Genomic DNA, 15,437 nt, shown 5'->3' with positions numbered 1-15,437 from the left:
TTACCGACCCTGGGAAGTTCTTTTGACACTGTTACCTGTCTGACTCCTATCTGCTTTGTTGCCTGAGGACTGACTTACTGGCTAAAGACCTCTGGAACTGTTCCCTGGATTATAAATTTATCTCCTACTGTTATGACAGATTTGAAATGGTATATCTCGACTTCTCAATATCATTGATATTGCTAATTATTATTATGAATTAATTTACATTGTTATTCACAATTTTTTACTAACAGTACTGTTGTATTCTGGGCTAAAACATTAATTGTTCGGTTGTTTGCAACTTATTAAAAGACATTGTTGAAAATGTAGCTAAGCTATTTATCTCTTTTTAAATATATTTCTTCCATACCAATATGTCCAAATTTTAGTAAAGAGGATATCCAAGCTAAAGACAGTCATTGAATGTCGAGCTGTGAGACTGCTGATCCTGATTGGTCAACCAACTATGTCCTGTTCACAATGCTTGCAGCTCCCCAACATTACTTTAACTATGTGTTTAACCCTTTTGTGATGAGCTTGAGTCAATAATGCAGAATTGGCATGCTCTTATAAATTGAAGAATGTCATTTTTATATTATAGTCACTTTAATACTTCTTGTAGACTTATACCTTAGCTTTAACACCAATAAAAATATTATTTCATCTTACAAATCACTCACAACCATTGGTGGTAAAATCTTAAACGTAGTACCTGCAAGTTCTTCTATCACTGCAGCTGTAGTTAAAGAACTGCTAGGAGCATTAGTTTCTGATATGGTTGGAGGAGGATTTACATCTGAGCTTGCATCCTGAGCCAGAGATACCATGATCAACGTGCATAATAGCAGGAGTCCTGTAAAACAGCAGAAATAGAATGAAATATTGACTCATTTTGTATGTTGTAAGTTTTTGATGGGTATCTGTCGGTGGGCTTTGATAAAAATTGATAAAATAAAATTTTGTACATTTAATATGAATCTTCTCGTTGAACTGAAAAATAGGAGGCAAACCCAGTTCTTATGTGCCACACAGTATATACCAAACTAATTGTAATGTGCCGCACAGTATATACCAAACTATTTATAATGTGCCACACAGTATATACCAAACTAATTGTAATGTGCCACACATTATATACCAAACTAATTGTAATGTGCCATACATTATATACCAAACTAATTGTAATGTGCCATACATTATATACCAAACTAATTCTAATGTGCCACACATTATATACCAAACTAATTGTAATGTGCCACACATTATATACCAAACTAATTGTAATGTGCCACACATTATATACCAAACTAATTGTAATGTGCCACACATTATATACCAAACTAATTGTAATGTGCCACACATTATATACCAAACTAATTGTAATGTGCCATACATTATATACCAAACTAATTGTAATGTGCCGCACAGTATATACCAAACTAATTGTAATGTGTCATACATTATATACCAAACTAATTGTAATGTGCCGCACAGTATATACCAAACTAATTGTAATGTGCCATACATTATATACCAAACTAATTGTAATGTGCCACACATTATATACCAAACTAATTGTAATGTGCCACACATTATATACCAAACTAATTGTAATGTGCCACACATTATATATCAAACTAATTGTAATGTGCCATACATTATATACCAAACTAATTGTAATGTGCCACACATTATATACCAAACTAATTGTAATGTGCCATACATTATATACCAAACTAATTGTAATGTGCCATACATTATATACCAAACTAATTGTAATGTGCCATACATTATATACCAAACTAATTGTAATGTGCCATACATTATATACCAAACTAATTGTAATGTGCCACACATTATATACCAATAGTGATGTCACGAATAGTTCGCCGGCGAATAGTTCCCGGCGAACATTGCATGTTCGCGTTCGCCGTGGACGGCGAACATATGCAATGTTCGATCTGCCCCCTATTCGTCATCATTGAGTAAACTTTGACCCTGTACCTCACAGTCAGAAGACACATTACAGCCAATCAGCAGCAGACCCTCCCTCCCAGACCCTCCCACCTCCTGGACAGCATCCATTTTAGATTCATTTGGAAGCTGCATTCTTAGTGAGAGGAGGGACAGTGTAGCTGCTGCTGATTTAATAGGGAAATCGATAGCTAGGCTAGTGTATTCAGTGTCCACTACAGTCCTGAAGGATTCATCTGATCTCTGCTGTATATACCAAACTAATTGTAAATTGTGCCACACCGTATATACCAAACTAATTGTAAATTGTGCCACACAGTATATAGAAAACTAATTGTAATGTGCCACACAGTATATACCAAACTAAATGTAATGTTCCACACAGTATATGCCAAACTAATTCTAATGTGCCACACAGTATATACAAAACTAAGTCTAATGTGACACCCAGTATATACCAAACTAATTCTAATGTGACACACATTATAAACCAAACTAATTCTATTGTGCCACACAGTATTTACCAAACTAACTCTAATGTGCCACACAGTATATACCAAAGTAATTCTAATGTGCCACACAGTATATACCAAACTTATTCTAATGTGCCACACAGTATATACCAAACCAATTCTAATGTGTCACACAGTATATACCACACTAATTCTAAAGTGACACACAGTATATACCAAAACAATTCTAATGTGCCACACAGTATATTCCAAACTAATTCTAATATGTCACACAGTATACACCAAACTAATGCTAATGTGCCACACAGTATATACAAAATTAACTCTAATGTGTCACACAGTATATACCAGACCAATTCTAATGTGCCACACAGTATATACCAAACTAATTCTAATGTGACACACAGTATATATAAAGTTAATTCTAATAACCAAACTAATTCTAATGTGACACACAATATATACCAAACTAATTCTAATGTGACACACAGTATATAACAAACTAATTCTAATGTGACACACAGTATATACCAAACTAATTCTAATGTGATACACAGTATATACCAAATTACTAAATGTTGTCTGGTTTGGGCAGCACCCTACACCCAACAGCCATTCTAGGTTGCACATACCAATGCACAAATAAAAGCTAGTCATAGGTAAGATAACTATAGAGGATAGCCAATAGCGACAAACCAATGGAGGTACAGACCTCCTAACCCATCAATTTAGAGGAAGTATACATGTATTCTACGCTTTAGGATTGTACTTGTTTTGTAAAAGGCTTTATGTAACCTATATATCCTTTGTTATAATACTGCAGAATATAGGCTGCATCCTATCCAACCAGCTATTAGTAGCAGACATAATGCAGCATTTTTGCAGAACTGTCACTACCACCAGGAAGGATTTAGGGAGATCCTTTGTGTGATAGAAGGGATCATGGAAGAAGGGGTTAATGCTGTGGAGAACTGATGATAAGGGTTAGTTAAGTGCATGTAGTTGCAGTTAGGTTTTATTTATTGTGAAATATTTTATTGTGTGAAATATGGGAGGTAGGGGTAATGTAGTGAGATACTATAAGTCTGGGCAGTAGGGGTTAATGTGCATTGTAACTTGAGGTGTGGAAACAATTGTGATTTTATAGTTGAGTTCCAAATACCTTGATAAATATTTGCTTCAGTTACCTCTGGAAAATGCAATAATGAAACAATCCTATATATTTATACACCCTAAGGATATCTATCAAGCCGTCAACTGTGTTGCATTCACCTGCATCAATACGCTCTCCTTATTTATGAAAAAAGCTGGCAAAAAAACGTGCACCAAGTACGGGGCGATGAGCATCGGACTGTTGTTAACTAGCAGTCATCGATCTCGTGTCTATTCGGCTTTTTCCCAACTTTATTCATACCCTGTCACTAAACACTGCCACTATACTAAAATGTTTAACCCCTATCCCGCCGCTCCCCGACATCGCTGCAACCTAAATACAGTTATTAACCCCTATCCCGCCGCTCCCCAAAATCGCTGCAACCTAAATAAAGTTATTAACTTCTATCCCGCCTCTCCCCGACATCGCCGCAACCTAAATAAAATGTATTAACCCCTATCCCGCCGCTCCCTGACACCGCCGCCACTAAATAAACGTATTAACCCCTAAACCTCTGGCCTCCCACATCAACACCACTAACTAAACCTATTAACCCCTAAACCGTCAGCCCTACATCACCATAAACTAAATTAAGCTATTACCCCTAAACAACACGCTAACTTTAAATTAAAATTACAACATCCCTATCTTAAAATAAATTTAAACTTACCTGTAGAATTAAAATAAACTAATTTAAACTATTAATTAACCTACCCTAACTAATATGCTACAATTAAATTAAACTACCAATTAAATAAACTAAATTTCATATTAATAAAACTTAACCCTACTCAGATTATTTAAATATACTATTAAACATTATTAAAAGTACTAAATTACAGAAAAAAACAAACAATAAATTAAGAAAAATAAAAAAACAAATTATCAAAACAAAAAAAGAATTACACCTAATCTAATAGCCCTATCAAAATAAAAAATCCCCCCGAAAAAAAAAAAACCCTAGCCTACAATAAACTACCAATGGCCCTTAAAAGGGCCTTTTTTAGGGCATTGCCCCAAAGATATCAGCTCTTTTGCCTGTAAAAAAAAAATACAAACACCCCCAACAGTAAAACCCACCACCCAACCAACCAACCAACCCCCCCAAATAAAAAACCTATCTAAAATAACCTAAGCTCCCCATTGCCTTGAAAAAGGTATTTGTATTGGCATTGCTCTTAAAAGGGCATTTAGCTCTTTTACATGCCCAAATCCTAATCTAAAAATAAAACCCACCCAAAAAACCCTTAAAAAAACCTAACACTAACCCCTGATGATCCACTTGCAGTTCTTGAAATTCAACTTGAAGGATCCATCCCGGGGGCAAGAAGTCTTCATCCAGGCGGCCTCTTCCATCTTCATCCAGCCAGAGAAGTCCTCATCCAGGCGGCAAGAAGTCTTCATCCAGACGGCATCTTCATCCATCCAGCACGGAGCTGGTCCATCCTGAAGATATCAACAAGAGGAAAATACAGGGCCAGACACCTCAGAGGTAAGTCATCTGTAGCCAGGGCACACAGCCGAGTTGTTTATGATGACGGCCCCCCTCAAGCAGCAATGGTGGGAGGGGGGACAACCCAATCCAACAGCCTTGAAGCAGACAACCAGGACAAGTCCAGTCCAGAAAACTAATTTAACAGATTAGCAACAGAGCAACACCGCTGTACCCCCCTCGCAGCACCAGTGGGGGAGGCAACAAAGCGGAGAGAGAGATATGTGCTCCTATCTAGAAATCCTCAAGATTGTGGAGGTAAGTTAAGCCGCCCCTGGTTGAAGAGAGTTTTACATCTGAGGAGGGAGGCAGGACCGGAGGATTAACATTAAGCCAGACTGCAGTGCAGGGGTGAGATATTCGGCTCAGTTAACAGTCGGGAGCCTCTGTGTTTGCCCATCCAAAAGTCTCCAGCCTATACTACCCTTGAGTCAGAGAGAGCAGTGTCCACAAACAGTTTGAGCAATTTGTGAAGTCGGCTCAGTAAGCAATGCCAGCTGTAATACATGTAGTGTAGTGTAGCAGAGGAGATACACCCTCCTCAAGCAGCACCCATGGGAGGGGGGAGGAGGATAGAGTCAGTGATTGTAAAATTCGCCAAGCCTGCAGAGGTGAGATAAATAATAAGAATCGGTTACCTGTCAGGACCTCCATCCCATGATCTCCCACAACCAGGAAGGTAGTACCGAGACACGCTTTAAAAAGCGGAGTTGGCTGTATAACAAACCGCGCAGCAGGAAAAGTGCGCCCCCCTCACGCAGCACCTGTGGGAGGGGGAGAGGTAGCTGTCGATGGTCAGTTAGAGTTAAGGCAAGAGATTGTAGCGTAGAAGGCACTCCGTTGGTCACTGATCCATACAGGCAGAGAGAAAAAAGAAAGCCAGTCCTTCCAGCTGCTGCAACTCGCAGCTCAGTGCGGTAACAAGGCACTGCTGGATCTCCGGTAGTGTTGTAGGTTTCTGCTTAGCAAGCCGACCCAAGCCTAGGGATTTTAGGAGCAAAGAATCTCCGCCAACAGTTTGCAGGGAAACACAGAGCCAGTGTACCATGCGACTTAGCACACATGCTTCTCCCCCGGAAATCCCCCATAACATATTTTTTTAATGCACATATAATGACACTTTCCCATGCAAATCCCCAAGTGTTTTTCTACTTTATTTTTAAAAGATCTATTGTGTGGTACTGCTCCAAGACCAATTTCATTTGAAAGAGCAGGTGATCCTCTTTCAAATTATGGTATTAGAGGTTTGTAGCTGCTAAGGGAGCTGAGATTGAGGGCATTGAAGAACCTCCCCCGATGCAGCTCTAATGCAGCTACACGGAGCTTCCCAGTACGTCACCAGAACACCCATGAAGCCTAGGAGTGCCACCCACTAGGCCACCAATGATCCCCGGCCTGTACTGAGGGGGATCGCTGAAAACAGTGTTTGATCGGTGATCTCCCTGCATGATGAGAAGGGCTTGTCATGCCCCTACAGGTAGCGATGTGCATGATGAGAACTCGTCATGAGCATCGAAGGGGTTAAAGAGTGAATAATGTCGTCAACATTTTATGATCCAAATTACCCAGACTTTTTGTCTGTGGAAAATTTAAAATTTTGTCCTAGATTACTAGCTGAGCGTAAAAATATTAGCTCTACTGTGTGTGAACATTGCTCAATAGTGCTTCTTTATTTGACGTGGCATACATAATGTTTTATCGCTCAAGTGTTGGTCTAGAGTGCAGAAACATCTGTATGTCAGATAGGGTGAGTGTGCTAAATCCCTTACATCATAAATATCTATTGAGGTAAGCAGTATAAATTGAGCATTAAAGGGACATTAAACCCACATTTTTTTTTCTTTCATGTAGGGCTGCAACAACTAATCGGTAAGTTTTGATCATAAAAATAGTTGTCAACAAATTTCATTATCAATTGGGTAGTCAGCGATTAGTTGGTCAGTTGCACAGCACCAGCTGCTTTAATCTGATGATCTACTGCAACTAAGATTGTGCAAAAATTTTTTAATTTATTTATTTTTTTAATCTTTTTTCTATCCGATTAATCGGACAATAATTATCCGATTAATCGGACAATAATTATCCGATTAATCGGATAGAAAAAATAATAATAAATAAAAATGTTTGCACAATACCATGTGCAGGAGTTCATCGGATTGAAGCAGCTGGTGCTGTGCAATAACCAACTAATCGCTGACCACCTAATTGATAATGAGATTCTTTGACAACTATTTTTATGATCAATCTTAACGATTAGTTGTTTCAGCCCTACTTTCATGATTTAGAAAGAGAATGCAATTTTAAACATATTTCTAATTTACTTCTATTATCTAATTTGTTTTATTCTCTTGATATTCTTTGCTGAAAAGCATATCTAGATATGCTCAGTAGCTGCTGATTGGTTGCTGCACATAGAAGCCTTGTGTGATTGGCTCACCCATGTGCATTGCTTTTTCTTCAACTAAGGATATCTAAAAAAATTAAGCAAAATAAATAATAGAAGTAAATTGTAATGTTGTTTAAATTTGTATTCTCTATCTGAATCATGAAAGAAAGATTTTGGGTTTAGTGGCCCTTTAAACCAATGGAGCGCTTAGCAGAGGGTACACTAATCAAATGGTGCACAAGTAGTGGAGTTCTTCATATAGTTGTGTGATATACTATTAATAATGATATACTCTAGGGCTCCAATTTATCAAAGGGCTTGCGGACCTGATCCGACACTGTGGATCAGGTCCGCAAGACCTCGCTAAATGCGGAGAGCAATACGCTCTCCGCATTTAACATTGCACCAGCAGCTCACAAGAGCTTCTGGTGCAACGCCGCCCATTACTGACTCGCGGCCAATCGGTCGCCAGCAGGGAGGTGTCAATCAACCCGATCGTATTCGATCGGGTTGATTTCCGGTGATTCATGTCCGCCTGCTCAGAGCAGGCGGACAGGGTTATGGAGCAGTGGTCTTTAGACCGCTGCTTCAAAAGTTGTGTTTCTGGCGAGTCTGAAGACTCGCCAGAAACACGGCCCATCAAGCTCCGTATGGAGCTTGATAAATGGGCCTGTTAGTCTTTAAAAGTGAAAACTTTTACAGTAGTATTTTGGATTGTGCTCGAGCGCAACACTTAACTCACCACTTGTAACACAAGCTCAAGGAGCATGTTAATAGCCCCCCCCCCTCCCCTCTTGGCTATACATTAAAAGTATAGGGCTCGCTCAAAATGTTTCAGCTGCATTCAGATTCATTGGTTAATATAATGAACCATCTAATTGAAATTCAAGATTGTGCGATTTTCTTTTAGTGAGCTATATAGAAAAAAACACAGTGTGCAAGTGTCAGATAAAGAGAAAACCTACTACCTACTACCTGTCTAAAGTGTGACTTGCACCACTAAGAATATAAGCCACCATACTCCAGGGGTATCCAGATTCAAGTACTTTATTGGAACTGTGCATACTAAACATATACAAAACAAAAAATAGATAGCAAAAAATTAGTTGATGGTGTATAGATCAAACAAACCATCACTAGCTCTACTTGGGCACTTAGAGCATAAAACCACACACCGGGTTAAATGAAACAGGCTGCATAGAGAGCTACTGTAGATCCAGATTCGAGTGAGATGACAACCTAATCCGGTTTAGTTTGCTGCTACCAGTACGCAGCTCTAAGTCTACGCACATCACAAGCAAAGCTCCACAACTATGAGCTGTACTGTTTCAACACAGCAATCGTACTATGGGTTGAGAAAGGCTTCCATCAACATCATGGTATCAAAGTTGGTATTGCATACGTCGTCACTGGCAGTAGATTTGTTTGATCTACACACCATCAATTAAATTTTTCTTATCTATTTATTGTTTCTTTTAATTGTTTAGCATGCATAGTATGCACATGACACTTTTGTCTTTTTCTATATTTGTATGTTCCTTTTAGTGATCTGCGCAAAACATGTTTCCTTCACTATTAATGGCACTATTATTGTAATTAACCTGGGACTTATAATACTAGCACAAAAAAACATAATTTATGTAAGAACTTACCTGATAAATTCATTTCTTTCATATTGGCAAGAGTTCATGCGCTAGTGACGTATGGGATATACAATCCTACCAGGAGGGGCAAAGTTTCCCAAACCTCAAAATGCCTATAAATACACCCCTCACCACACCCACAATTCAGTTTAATGAATAGCCAATTAGTGGGGTGATAGAAAAAGGAGTAAAAAGCATCAAAAAAAGGAACTAGAAATATAATTGTGCTTTATACAATAAAACATAACCACCATAAAAAGTATGGGTCTCATGGACTCTTGCCAATATGAAAGAAATGAGTTTATCAGGTAAGTTCTTACATAAATTATGTTTTGTTTCATGTAATTGGCAAGAGTCCATGAGCTAGTGACGTATGGGATAGTAATACCCAAGATGGGTTACTCCACAGAAGAGTCACTAGAGAGGGAGGGATAAAAATAAAAACAGCCATTTTCCGCTGAAAAAAATAAATCCACATCCAAAAGAATACGTTTTTCTCCTAATTGAAAAGAAAAAACTTAAAATATAAGCAGATGAATCAAACTGAAACAGCTGCCTGAAGAACTTTTCTACCAAAAACTGCTTCTGAAGAGGCAAATACATCAAAACGGTAGAATTTAGTTAATGTATGCAAAGAAGACCAAGTTGCTGCTTTGCAAATCTTATCAACTGAAGCTTCATTCTTAAAAACCCACAAAGTGCAGACTGATCTAGTAGAATGAGCTGTGAATCTCTGAGGCGGAGATTGACCTGACTCCAAATAAGCCTGATGAATCAAAAGCTTTAACCAAGATGCCAAGGAAATGGCAGAAGCTTTCTGACCTTTCCTAGAACCAGAAAAGATAACAAATAGACTAGAAGCATTCCTGAATTTAGTTAATGTATGCAAAGAAGACCAAGTTGCTGATTTGCAAATCTTATCAACTGAAGCGTCATTCTTAAAAGCCCACAAAGTGCAGACTGATCTAGTAGAATGAGCTGTGAATCTCTGAGGCGGAGCCTGACCTGACTCCAAATAAGCCTGATGAATCAAAAGCTTTAACCAAGATGCCAAGGAAATGGCAGAAGCTTTCTGACCTTTCCTAGAACCAGAAAAGATAACAAATAGACTAGAAGCCTTCCTGAAATCTTTAGTAGCTTTGACATAATATTTCAAAGCTTTTACAACATCCAGAGAATGTAAGGATCTCTCCAAAGAATTCTTAGGATTAGGACACAAAGAGGGAACAACAAGTTCCCTATTAATGTTGTTAGAATTCACAACTTTAGGTAAAAATTTAAATGAAGTTTGCAAAACTGCTTAATCCTGATGGAAATTCAGAAAAGGAGATTCACAAGAAAGAGCAGATTATTCAGAAACTCTTCTAGCAGAAGAGATGGCCAAAAGGAACAACACTTTCCAAGAAATTAGTTTAATATCCAGAGAATGCATAGGCTCAAAAGGAGGAGCCTGTAAAGCCTTCAAAACCAAATTAAGACTCCAAGGAGGGGAGATTGATTTAATGACAGGCTAGATACGGACTAAAGCCTGTGCAAAATAGTGAATATTAGGAAGCTTAGCAATCTTTCTGTGAAATAAAACAGAAAGAGCAGAGATTTGTCCCTTCAAGGAACTTGCAGACAAACCTTTATCCAAACGATCCTGAAGAAACTAAAATTCTAGGAATTCTAAAAGAATGCGAAGAGAATTTATGAGAAGAACACCATGAAATATAAGTCTTCCAAACTCGATAATAAATCTTCCTAGAAACAGATTTACGAGCCTGTAACATAGTATCAATCACTGAGTCAGAGAAACCTCTATGATTAAGCACTAAGCGTTCAATTTCCATACCTTCAAATTTAACGATTTGAGATCCTGATGAAAAAACGGTCCTTGAGAAAGAAGGTCTTTTTTTAAAGGAAGTGGCTAAGGTTGGCAACTGGACATCCGGACAAGATCTGCATACAAGAACCTGTAAGGCCATGCTGGTGCTACCAGAAACACAAACGATTGTTCCATGATGATCTTGGAGATCACTCTCGGAAGAAGATCTAGAGGTGGGAAGATATAAGCATGTTTGTAAAACTAAGGAACTGCTAACACATCAACCGACTCCGCCTGATGATCCCTGGACCTGGACAAGTACCTGGGAAGTTTCTTGTTTAGATGGGAAGCCATCAGATCTATTTCTGGATGACCCCACATCTGAACAATCTGAAAAAACACATCTGGATGGAAAGACCACTCCCCCGGATGTAAAGTCTGACAGCTGAGATAATCCGCTTCCCAATTGTCTACACCTGGGATATGTACCGCAGAAATTAGACAAGAGCTGGATTCCGCCCAAGAAAGTATCCAAGATACTTCTTTCATAGCTAGGGGACTGTGAGTCCCACCCTGATGATTGACATATGCCACAGTTGTGATATTGACTGTCTGAAAACAAATGAATGATTCTCTCTTCAACAGAGGCCAAACCTAAAGAACCCTGAAGAACCCTGAAAATAGTTAAAATATTGATTGGTAACCTCGCCTCTTGAGATTTCCAAACCCCTTGTGCTGTCAGAGATCCCCACACAGCTCCCCAACCTGAAAGACTTCTGTTGTGATTACAGTCCAGGTTGGACGAACAAAAGAAGCCCCTTGAACTATACGATGGTGATCTAACCACCAAGTCAGAGAGAGTTGAACATTGGGATTTAAGGATATTAATTGTGATATCCTTGGATAATCCCTGCACCATTGATTCAGCATACAAAGCTGAAGAGGTCTCATATGAAAATGAGCAAAGGGGATTGCGTCCGATGCTGCAGTCATGAGACCTAAAACTTCCATGCACATAGCCACTGAAGGGAATGATTGAGACTGAAGGTTTCGACAAGCTGAAACCAATTTAATTTGTCTCTTGTCTTTTAGAGACAGAGTCATGGACACTGAATCTATCTGGAAACCTAAAACGGTGACCCTTGTCTGAGGAATCAAGGAACTTTTCGGTAAATTGATCCTCCAATAATGAGACCTAAAACTTCCATGCACATAGCCACTGAAGGAAATGATTGAGACTGAAGGTTTCGACAAGCTGAAACCAATTTCATTTGTCTCTTGTCTTTTAGAGACAGAGTCATGGACACTGACTCTATTTGGAAACCTAAAAAGGTAACCCTTGTCTGAGGAATCAAGGAACTTTTCGGTAAATTGATCCTCCGACCATGTCTTTGAAGAATCAATACTAGTTGATTAATGTGAGATTCGGTAGAATGTAAAGACTGAGCTATTACCAAGATATCGTCCAAATAAGGAAACACTGCAATACCCTGTTCTCTGATTACAGAGAGTAGGGCACCGAGAACCTTCAAAAAAAGTTTTGGAGCTATCGCTAGGTCAAATGGAAGAGCAACAAATTGCTAATGCTTGTCTAGAAAAGAGAATCTCAGAAACCGATAGTGCTCTGGATGAATCGGAATATGAAGATATGCATCCTATAAGTCTATCGTGGAAATATAATGACCTTGCTGAACAAAAGGCAGAATCATCCTTATAGTCACCATTTTGAAAGTTGGTACTCTTACAAAACGATTCAAAATTTTCAGATCCAGAACTGGCCTGAATGAATTTTCTTTCTTTGGGACAATGAATAAATTTGAATAAAATCCCAAACCCTGTTCCTGAAACGGAACTGGCATGATTACCCCTGAAAGCTGTAGATCTGAAACACACTTCAGAAAAGCCTGAGCCTTCACTGGATTTGCTGGAATGTGTGAGAGAAAAAATCTTCTCACAGGAGGTCTTACTCTGAATCCTATTCAATACCCTTGAGAGACAATACTCTGAGTCCACTGATCTTGGAGAAAATCTGCCCAAATGTTTTTAAAAAAATGTAATCTGCCTCCCACCAGCTGTGCTGGAATAAGGGCCACACCTTCATGCAGACTTGGGGGCTGGCTTTGGTTTCTTAAAAGGCTTAGATTTATTCCAACTTGAAGAAGGTTTGCAATTGGAACCAGATTCTTTGGGGGAAGGATTGGCTTTCTGTTCCTTATTCTGTCGAAAAGAATGAAAATTATTAGAAGCTTTAGATTTACCCTTAGATCTTTTATTCTGAGGCAAAAAAACTAAATTTCCCCCAGTGACAGTTGAAATAATTGAATCCAACTGAGAACCAAATAAATTGTTACCTTGGAATGAAAGAGATAGTAATCTAGACTTAGATTCCATGTCAGCATTCCAATATTTGAGCCACAAAGCTATTCTAGCTGAAATAACTAAAGACATAGATTTAACATCAATTTTGATGATATCAAAAATAGCATCACAGATTAAATGATTAGCATGTTGAAGCAAGTGAACAATGCTAGACAAATCAGGATCTGTTTCTTGTTGCGCTAAGCTTTCCAACCAAAAAGTTGATGCAGCTGCAACATCAGCCATAGATATGGAAGGCCTAAGAAGATAGCCAGAAAATAAATAAGCTTTCCTTAGATAAGATTCAAGTTTCCTATCTAAAGGATCCTTAAAAGAAGTACTATCTTCTATAGGAATAGTAGTACATTTGGCAAGAGTAGAAATAGCCCCATCAACTTTGGGGATATTTTTCCAAAACTCCAATCTAACTGCTGGCAAAGGATACAACTTTTTAAACCTAGAAGAAGGAAAAAAAGAAGTACCAGGTCTATCCCATTCCTTTGAAATCATATGAGAAATAGCATCAGTAACTGGAAAAACCTCTGGAGTAACCAAAGGAGGTTTATAAACAGAATTTAAATGTTTACTAGTTTTAGTATCAAGAGGACTAGATTTCTCAATATCCAAAGTAATTAACACCTCTTTTAACAAGGAACGTATATACTCCATCTTAAAGAGATAAGTAGATTTGTCAGTGTCAATATCTGAGGTAGGATCTTCTGAATCAGATAGATCTTCATCGGAGGAGGATAATTCAGTATGTTGTCGGTCATTTGAAATTTCATCAACTTTATGAGAAGTTTTAAAAAACCTTTTATGTTTATTAGAAGGCAGAATAGCAGACAAAGCCTTCTGAATTGCATCAGCAATAAAATCTTTTATATTCACTAGGATATCATGTACATTAGATGTTGAAGAAACAACCGGCATTGTACTAGTACTGATGGATACATTATCTGCATGTAAAAGCTTATCATGACAACTGTTACATACTACAGCTGGAGATGATGGAGGGTAGTTATCAACGTGTCTATTTTACCTGTCTTCGCCGGCCCAATATGCCCGCCTAAGCTCGCCTCACATCGCCGCTGCGGACCTGCAAAAATTCGCTTAAGTTATCAAAAAGCTGTCAAAAAGCCGCGCACCAAGTACGGGGCGATGAGCAGCGGACTGTGAGAGTTATCACTCATCCGATCTCGCTGCTCTTCGGCTTTTTTACAGCTTTATTGCTAGCCTGTCACTAAGCACCCACACTAAACTACACTGTTCTACCCCCTATAACGGCGCCCCCGGAGCCCCCGCAACTAAATAAAGTTACTAACCCCTAAACTGCCACTCCTAGACCCCGCCGCAACTCTTATAAATGTATTAACCCCTAAACCGCCGCTCCTAGACCCCGCCGCAACTCTTATAAATGTATTAACCCCTAAACCGCCGCTCCCGGACACCGCTGCCACCTACATTATACCTAGTAACCCCTATCCTGCCCCCTATACCGTCGCACTCTATAATAAAGTTATTAACCCCTATCCTGCTGATCCCGCACCTCACCGCAACTAAATAGTTTAACCCCTAAACCGCCGCTCCCTGACCCAGCCGCAACCTATATTAAATTTATTAACCCCTATCCTGTCCCCCCTACACCGTCGCCACCTATAATAAATTTATTAACCCCTATCCTGCCCCCCACTACACCGCCGCCACTGTAATAAAATTATTAACCCTTAAACCTAAGTCTAACACTAACTCTAATACCCCCCTAACTTAAATATTAATTAAATAAATCTAAATAATATTTCTATTATGAACTAAATTAATCCTATTTAAAACTAAATACTTACCTTTAAAATAAACCCTAATATAGCTACAATATAAATAATAATTATATTGTAGCTATCTTAGGATTTATTTTTATTTTACAGGCAAATTTCAATTTATTTTAACTAGGTACAATAGCTATTAAATAGTTATTAACTATTTAATAGCTTACCTAGCTAAAATAAAGAGAAATTAACCTGTAAAATAAAAACTAACCTAAGTTACAATTACACCTAACACTACACTATACTTAAATAAATTATTCCTATTTAAAACTAAATACTTACCTGTAAAATAAACCCTAAGATAGCTACAATATAATTAATAATTACATTGTAGCTATCTTAGGAT

General features: G+C 38.4%; 1 protein-coding gene across 1 annotated transcript in view; it reads right to left on the bottom strand.

The window, feature by feature from the left end:
• LOC128653708 (uncharacterized) overlaps positions 1 to 15,437 on the bottom strand; it is a 157,172-nt gene that overhangs the window by 95,966 nt on the left and 45,769 nt on the right. Inside the window, exon 3 of the mRNA XM_053707159.1 lies at positions 695 to 835. Within this exon, the coding sequence (XP_053563134.1) occupies positions 695 to 835 (141 nt within the window). The remainder of the gene's footprint in view (positions 1 to 694; positions 836 to 15,437) is intronic.

Source organism: Bombina bombina, chromosome 3 (genome assembly GCF_027579735.1).
Source record: "Bombina bombina isolate aBomBom1 chromosome 3, aBomBom1.pri, whole genome shotgun sequence".
Lineage (NCBI taxonomy): Eukaryota > Metazoa > Chordata > Amphibia > Anura > Bombinatoridae > Bombina > Bombina bombina.
This window is presented reverse-complemented; position numbering and strand designations above follow the sequence as displayed.